This window comes from Carlito syrichta, unplaced genomic scaffold, assembly GCF_000164805.1.
Source record: "Carlito syrichta isolate Samal-C Ts95f unplaced genomic scaffold, Tarsius_syrichta-2.0.1 Scaffold305620, whole genome shotgun sequence".
NCBI classification, from domain to species: domain Eukaryota; kingdom Metazoa; phylum Chordata; class Mammalia; order Primates; family Tarsiidae; genus Carlito; species Carlito syrichta.
The window spans coordinates 388,897-399,657 of NW_007249716.1; the positions used below are offsets into that span (position 1 = coordinate 388,897).

At 45.2% G+C, this 10,761-nt stretch overlaps 1 protein-coding gene across 2 annotated transcripts in view; it reads left to right on the plus strand.

Annotated features, from left to right (window-relative positions):
• ZNF436 (zinc finger protein 436) overlaps nucleotides 1–7,816 on the plus strand; it is an 8,972-nt gene extending 1,156 nt beyond the window's left edge. Inside the window, exons 2-4 of one of the 2 annotated variants that reach the window (XM_021714318.1) lie at nucleotides 883–975; nucleotides 1,778–1,904; nucleotides 4,629–6,708. In XM_021714318.1, the coding sequence (XP_021569993.1) occupies nucleotides 943–975; nucleotides 1,778–1,904; nucleotides 4,629–5,881 (1,413 nt within the window). In that variant the 5' untranslated portion in view covers nucleotides 883–942 and the 3' untranslated portion in view covers nucleotides 5,882–6,708. Of the gene's footprint in view, nucleotides 1–560; nucleotides 976–1,777; nucleotides 1,905–4,628 lie in introns of those variants that run through there. The other variant, XM_008061811.2, reaches the window with a different exon arrangement.
• Nucleotides 7,817–10,761: the final 2,945 nt, after the last annotated feature.

Genomic DNA, 10,761 nt, shown 5'->3' on the forward strand with positions numbered 1-10,761 from the left:
CGCGCAGGGCCTGCTGGGAGTTGTATTCGCGGAGCGGAACGCGATGCCGCGGGCGCTGCCGGGAAATGTAGTGCATGGGCGGAGCTCAAAGTTCCAGAGCGGCCTCCGAGTCTCCCCTGGGGAGTGGGCGGTTGCTGCTCTCCTCTGTGGCCTTGGCTGTCAAATAAGGGCTAATCGTAGCGGAGTTTAACACAGGCCAGCGCCCAAATCAAGCCTGACGTCGCGGAAAATAAGATCCGACTCAAGAGAAGCTACTAGGGAAGTGAGGAGAAGCAGGACAATCTCCCTGGCTTAATCGGACTGTGGTCGGCAGGAGAAAAAAAGCGAGAGATATTCCGCCCTGGTTGGAGGACGCGCTTCCTTCTTCGCCCTTTTGTTCTTTTCCCTCCTCGGCTCTTGGCCTCTGACTGGCTTTTGTACGCCTGAGCGGAACTCCAACTCCATGGAGCAGGCGCAGGCGTGATTGAGGGGCTCGGACACACTACAGGAGGCGGGCCCAGTGTTCGGCACCTAATTGGCGGAGTGTTTTGCGAGATTCGCTCTCTGATTGGCTGAGGCAGCTGCCGGAAAGGACCCTGACTTGAGATGGGGAGCGGAGGCGTTTTGTGGGCTGGGCTGAGAGCCTCCTCCCTGAGACAGCATCGGCCTGACCCGCGGCGCGGGAGGGACCCAGCCAGGGGGCAGTCCTAGTAGATTCCGGCAGTGCCTCCACCCCGTGGTGGCGGAGACACAGAGGGCGGGTCGCGCCCGGGGGTCAGGGAGGAGAGTGACCCGGCCCCGATCCAGGGCCCTCCCCGCCCGCTTTGCGGCCAGAACTCCAGCCCTGGGGAGTGGGCAGGGCCTGTTTTCCGTGCCTCACGCCCTGCTTTTCGCCTCCTTCAGCGCTGTCTGCTAGCTGCTTTTCCTGCTCTCTCTCCCGGGAGGCGAACCCTTGTGCCCGAGATGGCAGCCACCCTGCTCATGGCTGGGTCCCAGGTAAGCCGGGGGTGGCTTCTCGGACCCTGCCTCTGCTTACCCACCTTGTCCGGCTTGTCTCTGCTCTGCAAACCCCTGTGGGAAATTCCTTGAAATTAGTAATTCCCTTGCTTCGGTATTCTTTCTGTCTCCAGAGGCCTAGTACCAGGCTAGTATAGCCACAGGTAAGCATATATGGAACACCTGCTGTATGCCTTTAAATATTCGGGGGTAAAGGATGGGCGCCTGCTCACAGTCTGTAGGGAGAAAGACGCATCCGGATAACCGTGTTACAACGTGATAAGTGCTCTGTTTGCTGTAGGAACAAAGTGCTGTGGTGTGAGAACCAAGAAGTGGGAGTGATTAAGTATATACAGCATCTGGGGCATCCGAGGGAATGGTGGAGCGGAGCAGAGGGGTGGGGGGCACGGAAGAACAGTTGGTGTTGGAGCGGGACCATAAAGAATGGTAGAACTTCACTAGTATGTGAAGGTCTTCCAGGGAAAGAGGACCGTTGTGAGTAAAGGTATGCCGTGAGTGGATGCGAGTGCTACTTGTGTTCTCAGAAAGGCACAGCTGGAGGATAAAGTTCCCCGCGTGGGACAAGGATAGCTGGCCTTGGGACCAGAGCAACCAGGTCACAAAGTGCTCTCATCTTTACCAGATCTCTTTTTTGCTTGTTTATTTCTTCTTTGGACTCCACAGATCAGACTTAACATCTTTTGCCTCCTCACCATTTCTAACCATGTCTCTATTTCAAAGAAGAAAAATCGGTACTAACCTTCTAGATACCAAGTAGTGAAGGAGCGTTGTGTGATTTCAGGCACCTGTGACATTTGAAGATATGGCCATGTACCTCACCCGGGAAGAATGGAGACCTCTGGACCCAACACAAAGGGACCTTTACAGGGATGTAATGCAGGAGAATTATGGAAATGTTGTCTCATTAGGTAAGTAAGGATTCTACCTTTCCTCACTCCCACGTTTTTGAAACTGTCAAAATGGCTTAGCTCTTTCAACACAACCTGGTTTTTTGATTTTTTTTAAAGCACTTAATTGATATTGGCTTGAGTTGAGTCCTCGGGCAAATCTTTGAATGTGGGAACATCCAGGTCATATAATCTAAAGAGAAAAGATGTTTCTACACATGTTAGAAACGTTCCGATTTTGTGTGCCCTGAGTCATTTGCCGTTCTCCATCCTGTTTGTACAGATCACTGACCAAACAGGTCTGACATAATGGTGCTTGCCAGAATATAAACACCCCTGTAAATGCTGCTTTTACTTGAGGGCACTAGAAGATGAGGGGGTTCTGACCTGAGTTAATGGAGGGGCAAAAGCCAGCTTTTTGTGTTTGTTTTGGTTCAGAGCCCTGGCTTTGCCTCAAGTTCTTTATCTGAGTAGGTTCTTGTCTAGAGATGTTTCAAAGTTGATCATAGACTTCAAGCATGTCCAGTGTTCCAGAAGAGTCCTGAAATAGTGAGATCACAAATTCTATTAATGCAGCTAATTTTGTTATGGTCTTCAAAGCTGTCTTCTCTCCTTATTATCCTTTGACTGAGTGTAACTAGAATAAACAGTGTATTCTCGTGGTGAACTGTCTTTTGTTTCACTTTGTCTCCTGCTAAGACTTGACAGACGTTAGCAAGCATGTACTTATGGTTCACTAGGTCATCTGCCACTCCATTAGGACTAATCCTTTTTCTGAAATCTTTATACCCATAGCTTTTCCCAGAACAAAAGGTAACTCTGAGAGCTTTCCTTTTTAACTTGGTCTTTCTCTGATGTCCCAAGTTTCTTGAATCCTTTCTTTAGAAAAGTAGCCGGGCTCAATGACTCAGCCTGTAATCCTGCGCCTTGGGAGGCTGAGGTGAGTGGATTGCCTGAGCCCATGGGTTCGAGACCCGGGTGGGCAACTTGGCAAGACCTCATTTCTACAATAAATCAAAAATTAGCATGCCTGTAGTTCCAGCTACTTGGAAGGCTGAGGCGGAAGAATCACCGGAGCCCAGCAGGTTAAGGCTGCGGTAGCCGGGACCGGCCACTGCACTCCAGTCTGGGCGACAGAGTGAGACTCCAACTCAAAAAAAAAAAGGATGGAAGTACCAAAAAACTGATTTCCTGCTCAAATAAGTAAATAAGTTTGAGGGTGGGTTAAATAATGTTTACAGGCTTCTTTACCTTAGGAGTCTTCAGAACCTTTCATGTATTATCAGCTATTATGGATTTCTTTCTTTTTTTTTGAGTTGGAATCTCACTTTGTCACCCAGGCTGGAGGGCAGTGGCACACTCCTGGTCACTGCAACCTTGACCTGCTGGGCTCAGGCAATCCTTCCACCTCAGCCTTCCAAGTAGCTGGAACTACAGGCACGCATCACCATGCCCAGCTAATTTTTTGATTTATTGTAGAGATGAAGACTCACCATGTTGCCCAGGCTAGTCTCGAACCCGAGGGCTCAGGCAGTCCTCTCACTTGGGCCTCCCAAAGTGCTGGGATTATAGGCATGAGCCACCACACCTGGCCGTGGATTTCTAAGGAAGGAATTTTGTATACACCTTATAGCAAACTAATTTACCCATGGACCATTTTTTTCTCAACATACTTACTAACTTATTTCCAAAGAACATATTAAGAAAGTCAATTTTTAAAATACAGTATGTGGTATAAAGTGCCTTGTATATAGTGGTTGTATAATTTTATTTTCATTTGAAGACTGCATATGAGATATACTTAGTCAATGCCAAGAATATTTTTTGCCTTCTTCAGCCTTCCCACCTCTATTTTCTTGCGACAGAGTGAGACTCCTAAAAGGCCACTGGAGCTGGGCTTAGTGGCTCAACCTGTAATCTCGCGCCTTTGGGAGGCTGAGGTGAATGGATTGCCTGAGCCTGCAGGTTCGAGACCTGCCTGGGCAACTTGGCAAGACCTCATCTCTACAATAAATCAAAATGAGCCGGGCATGGTAGCATGCACCTGTAGTTCCAGCTACTCAGAAGGCTGAGGCGGAAGGATCGCTGGAGCCCAGCAGGTCAAGGCTGCGGTGGCCGGAAGCGTGCCACTGCACTCCAGTCTGGGTGACAGAGTGAGACTCCAACTCAAAAAAAAAAAAAAAAAAAAAGACCACTGGAAATGCAACAGTCACTTTTTCTGTCAATTAAGACATGGCATAGACCACTAAAAATTAATTTTTCTTCATGCCAACATAGTAGGTTCCTAGTAAGTATTTTATGAACCTAATGATGAAAGTTTGACAAGTTAAAAACAAATACATTCACACTCATATAAAATATCTAGGCTCTTGGCTTTTAGAGATTCTAATTTAGAGTCTTGTATTTTTGTTTCCAATTATTTTCTTCTTTCAAAACATCAGGAATATACAGTTTTCTTAAGGAACCATTAACTATAGTAATACAAAGAGTACATTTTTTTTATTGACAGCTGGATTTGAATTCTGGCTCTACCATTTACTACTGTGACCTTGGGCAAGTCACTTCACTTGTCTTGGTCTTGGATTTTTTCATTCATAAAGTAGAGATCATCATAATGCCTGACTCTCAGAATAGTCGTGACATGAATGAAGTGATTTGTGTAAAGAATTTAGTATAGTGCCTGGCACACAGTAGGTAAATTTTTGTGCACTTACTAGTCTTATTATTATGTACCTCTTATTGCAGATTTTGAGATCAGGAGTGAGAACGAGGTGAATCCAAAGCAGGAGATTAGCGAAGAAGTAGAATTTGGGGCCACATCTGAAAGACCTGTTGAGAATGCTGAGGAAAATCCTGAAAGTGAAGAGACCTTTGAAAGCGGAGATAGGTCAGAAAGACAGTGGGGAGATTTAACAGCGGAAGAGTGGGTAAGCTATCCTCTCCAACAAGTCACTGATCTGCTTGTCCACAAAGAAGTTCACGCAGGCATCCGATATCATATATGTTCTCATTGTGGAAAGGCCTTCAGTCAAATCTCAGACCTTAATCGACATCAGAAGACCCACAGTGGAGACAGACCGTATAAGTGTTATGAATGTGGAAAAGGCTTCAGTCGTAGCTCACACCTTATTCAGCATCAAAGAACACACACTGGGGAGAGACCCTATGATTGTAATGAGTGTGGGAAAAGTTTTGGAAGAAGTTCTCACCTCATTCAGCATCAGACAATCCACACTGGAGAGAAGCCTCACAAATGTAACGAGTGTGGGAAAAGTTTCTGCCGACTTTCTCACCTAATCCAGCACCAAAGGACACACAGTGGGGAGAAACCTTATGAGTGTGAGGAGTGTGGGAAAAGCTTCAGCCGGAGCTCTCACCTAGCTCAGCACCAGAGGACCCACACAGGTGAGAAGCCTTATGAGTGTAATGAATGTGGCCGAGGCTTTAGTGAGAGATCTGATCTCATCAAACACTATCGAGTCCATACGGGGGAAAGGCCCTACAAGTGTGACGAATGTGGGAAGAATTTCAGTCAGAACTCCGACCTTGTGCGCCATCGGAGAGCCCACACAGGAGAAAAGCCGTACCACTGTAATGAATGTGGGGAGAATTTCAGCCGCATCTCACACTTGGTTCAGCACCAGAGAACCCACACTGGAGAGAAGCCATATGAATGCAACGCTTGTGGGAAAAGCTTCAGCCGGAGTTCTCATCTCATCACACACCAGAAAATTCACACTGGAGAGAAGCCTTATGAGTGCAATGAGTGTTGGCGAAGCTTTGGTGAAAGGTCAGATCTAATTAAACACCAGAGAACCCACACAGGAGAAAAGCCCTATGAGTGTGTGCAGTGTGGAAAAGGATTTACCCAAAGCTCCAACCTCATCACACATCAAAGAGTTCACACAGGAGAGAAGCCTTATGAATGTACTGAATGTGAAAAGAGTTTCAGTCGGAGCTCAGCTCTTATTAAGCATAAGAGAGTTCATACTGACTAAGTCCTATAATTATGGTGACTGAGAAATGATTCATTTGAAGATACAATTTCATTTGATATCAATGAGCTCCCTCAAGACTAAACATCTTTTACCATACTCACTTTCCTAGTTGTGGGCCACAATTTAAAACATCAAAGAAGACAGCTCATTTGAAAATCAGACCCACAGCTTTAGGAGTGTTATCCCCTCCTCCAAAGTCATGATTTTTATTCACTCAATGGATTATTCCATCAAAATCAGCCCCACAAAGTACTAGAAATCTGAAGACCAGGGGACAAATGCTGGTGAATGCCCAGACCTGGAAGTGGAGTAAATCTTTAAAAGCTATTTCTCCCATCCTTGGCCCAAAGAACTATGCTAGGGGAAATGTGGGGTTGTAATAGGGTGGTCATGGCTGCTTTGGAAAAAGGCTACTAGAGACTCATCCCTAATTGCCACACCATAGTAGTTGGGCACACACAGCTTCACTTCCAAAGGTCTTTTTCCTTTAGTTGCTCATGCATTTGTATCTTTGCATCTTCCTGAGAGCAGGATTCTGCATGATGAAAGCAATGATTTTAACTTCACTCTTTCTCATTATTTCTAATTAACTTGTTTAAAGTTTGCATCTTTGTGAATGTGAAAGCTAATTGAAGATACAGTTTGAAAGGAAGAATAAGACATGTTTGGGGACCAAGGACCCATCAATGGTGGTGACTTTAGCAAAAGATGCCCACTGTTGTTACTACCATTAATCAGATTTATGAATTTTCTTTAGGGATCAATATAGGGAACATTGTAGGGAAAATATCTTCAAGGAAGATAGGACCATAAGTGACAGTGGAGGGTAAGGAAGCACAGAGGTCCTTCCCAAGGAACATAGCTCATCTCTGTGTTCTTTCCCCCCTAATCTAAGATCAATTCTTCCTATCCTGATAACTCTAGGATTTGATAAGGCCCATATCCCAGTGTTTATCTTAGCTTGCATCAGGGCATGTGTATGTACAGTGAAATGTGTATTCTTGTGAATTTCTAATAGCAGAAACTGAATTTACACAGAATTAGCATGTTCTTGGGTGATGTGGTTCATGTGACAGCACTACAGACATAACTCCAATGTGAGAAATGTCCTTTTTTTCATTTTTTATGAAAAAAATTTAAACACTAGTGCTCTAATGTGCACTCTCCTGTAAGGCACTTGTTTATATGTGTTTGTCAGTTGTGGGAGATAATGACCAGACAGGTTGATTCTCCTGTTCTCAGATTGAATTATCTTCTCTGGCAATGAAGAACTCTTTGACCTAGTCAGAAAGAATTAATAATCCTAGGTAGGAATGTATTTCCATACTCCCAGCCTACAGATATAAGTGGTTAAGATAAGAGTTGATGCAATTTAATCCCAGTAGTGTGAGTTCTCCTAACCTCAAGCCAGGTAGGAATTAGGATGTATCCCAAATGTTGATGCTTATCCAAGCGTGTGGGAGTGGAAGGGAATTTGTGTCCAGGAGAAGGGAGTAAGTAATATCTTTTCTTTTAAGAGTGCCCCAGTTTATTTCTACTGTGCTTTATTGTGAATATTGTAACATTTAAAAAATGTTTTTTGCCATAGCTCTGTGGGACTTGATATTAAAGGAGCCAGCGGTCTCTCTTGAGTAGTGTACTATATATAATGAGTTATTTGACCCACAGCTCTATGGGACTTCATTACTTGCTAATGACACAACCTTGAAAGTGACAATATAAAACCAATCTACTACAGGGATTTCTTCATGTTGCCACTCCTACTTAAGTACAAACTTGGGCAGGGAGCATGTTTTTCTATACAAAATCTAGCAGATTGTGGGTATTCATATTTTAATTGTTGGGTGACACATATGTTCTTGCTGACTAAGCTCAAATATGTCTTTTCCCATATCTGTTGCTGATGACTTTAATAAATATCAAAGTTCTCCTGTTGCTTCTATGAACCACTATGGGTATCAGCTTGGGAGTGGCCATAGATGAAAGCATCTCCGTTACCTAACTGTAGGTCACCCCCTTTTCCCTCCTTACTCTTCTTGCCTCACCCCAACCTGTTCCTGCTGCTGTTTTTGGCTTCTTAAAAGCGAAGGGCTTGCTGGGGGTGGTGGCTCACACCTGTAATCCCAGCACTTTGGGAGGTGAAGGCAAGAGGATTGCCTGATCTCGGGTTGAAGACCAACCTAAGCAACATGGCAAGACCTCGTCTCTACAACAAATTGTAAAATTAGCCAGGTGTGGTGGCACACACCTGTAGTTCCAGCTACTTGGAAGACTGAAGTGGAAGGATCGCCTGAGCCCAGCAGATCAAGGCTGTGGTGGCCATGAGCATGCCATTGCACTCCAGCCTGGGTGACAGAGTAAGACTCTGACTCAAAAAAAAAAAAAAAAAAAGTGAAGGTTTCAAGATAAGGCTCCCGAGTGCCCAGCCCATCTCTCCATACATGTCCAGTCCAGCTGCAAAGTTAAAAGGGTGGGGGCCACACCAGCTCGTCTTCTCTCTTTCTGCCAACTGCTGCCCATTTGCTGTGTTGAACTTTGTGTAGACTGTTCACTAATGCTTTTTGCATGCCTTTTGCTCCCAAGTTCCTTGGTGCTTCTGCACATGCTATGAACACTTGGTGCCTGTTTTCTATGGTTGTGGAGCGTGAATGAACAAGTAAATATGTAAAAGAGTTTTCTCTACGGTATTGGTCACAGTTATCCTAGTGTTTATCTATATCTGTATTATTCTAACAACATTCTATAATTAAAAGTATTTTTAAAAAGCAAAAAACTGAGAATTATTTTGGTAATCCAGTACTGATTTATATAACAGCTTTTTCATCAGACTCATTAGAATTGGGAGGTTGTCTTTACATTTATGCATTTTGTACAGATGTTCTTGTAAGAATTTGGGAATGCAGTGTCTTGAGCTCTCTGGACATTACCATATCTTGGGAAAATGCAAAAACCTGAACAGTTTCCTGTGAAGGTTATGCTGGTGACCAAGTCAATGTGGAAATATTTGCTATGAGTGATTCATTAGTTAGAAAAGAGGGGGGGGGGGGGAAATCCAGAAGGAAAAATAAAGAAGACCTTGTTGTTTTAAGGAGATTTTGGGGCGTATCAATTAAAAATACCAAAACAATTTCTACTACACTGGGACTGGGTTAACAGAACAGAGATACCTCTTAGAAACAGTCGGCCGGGCTCGGTGGCTCAGCCTGTAATCCCGCACCTTTGGGAGGCCGAGATGAGTGAATTGCCTGAGTCCGCGGGTTTGAGACCTGCCTGGGCAACTTGGCAAGACCTCATCTCTACAATAAATCAAAAAAGTTAGCCGGGCGTGGTAGCGTGCGCCTGTAGTTCCAGCTACTTGGAAGGCTGAGGCGGAAAGATCGCCGGCGCCCAGCCAGTCGAGGCTGCGGTGGCTGGGAGCGGCCACTGCACTCCAATCTGGGCGACAGAGTGAGACTCCAACTCAAAAAAAAAACCAAAAAAAAAACATTTCTCCTTACTACGTGTTCTGCATTTTCATTGCTAGGAAGAAAAGTTCAAGGAAAATGCTAATTCACCTGGAGAAATGTGGCTTAGGAGCCTGGCCTCTAAGGATATTTGATATGTTAATATGTTTCCATTGTTATTATTATTGAGCAAATTTACTTATGAGTGAACTGTACTCTAGGAAACTAGAGGTAAGTTAGGGCTGTTTCCAGGCCATTGAGTGCACTGAAATGATAATTTGCTAAGTAGTTTCCTAGTGTTTCCGAAGTTAGTTTTGCTTGCAAAGGAGTTCCCATGCCCTGGGAGAAACAAACACCTTGGAAGTAGTTGTTAGATACCCACCTCTGCGGTAGAGCATCAGACTTGGGCCCTGCTTATCTATAGGCGACCTCAAGATTTTTAAAAAAGACTGTTAAAATTGTTACTGAAGCTGGGTGCAGTGGATCATGCCTGTAATTTCCAACACTTTGGGAGATGGAGGTGAGAGGCTTACCTAAGCTCAGGGGTTCAAGACCAGCCTGGGCAACTTGGCGAGACCTCATCTCTACAATAAAAAAAATTAGCCGGGCGTGGTAGCGTGTGCCTGTAGTTCCAGCTACTTGGAAGATTGAGGTAGAAGGATCGCCTGAGCCCAGTAGGCTGAGACTGTGGTGGCTGTGAGCATGCCACTGCACTCCAGTCTGGGTGACAGAGTGAGAATCCAACTTAAAAAAAGATTGCCGGGCTCGGTGGCTCAGCGTGTAATCCTGCGCCTTTGGGAGGCTGAGGTGAGTGGATTGCCTGAGCCCACGGGTTCGAAACCCGCCTGGGCAACTTGGCGAGACCTCATCTCTACAATAAATCAAAAAATTAGCTGGGCGTGGTAGCGCGCGCCTGTAGTTCCAGCTACTTGGAAGGCTGAGGCGGAAGGATCGCCAGAGCCCAGCAGGTCGAGGCTGCGGTGGCCAGGAGTGCCCACTGCACTCCAGTCTGGGTGACAAAGTGAGACTCCAACTCAAAAAAAAAAAAAAAAAAGATTGTTAGTGAAAAACAGCTGGGCATGGTGGCTCACGCCTATAATCCCAACATTTAGGGAGGCCAAGGCAGGAGGATTACTTGAGCCCAGGAGTTCAGGACCAGCCTGGGAAACATAGCAATCTTATCTCTACAAAAAAAAAATCAAGAAATTAGCCAGGCGTGGTGGTATGCTCCTATAGTCCTGGCTACTCAGGACACTGAGGAGGAAAGATTGCTTGAACCCATGAGGTTCAAGTCTTCAGTAAGCTGTGATTGTGCCACTGCCCTCCAACCTGGGTGACAAAGTGGAACACGACTCAAAAACAAACAGCAAGAAAAAAGATCGTTAGTGAAAAATAACTGAGGGGTAAAATTAAGGGGAGAAAATGACCTAAAATGGT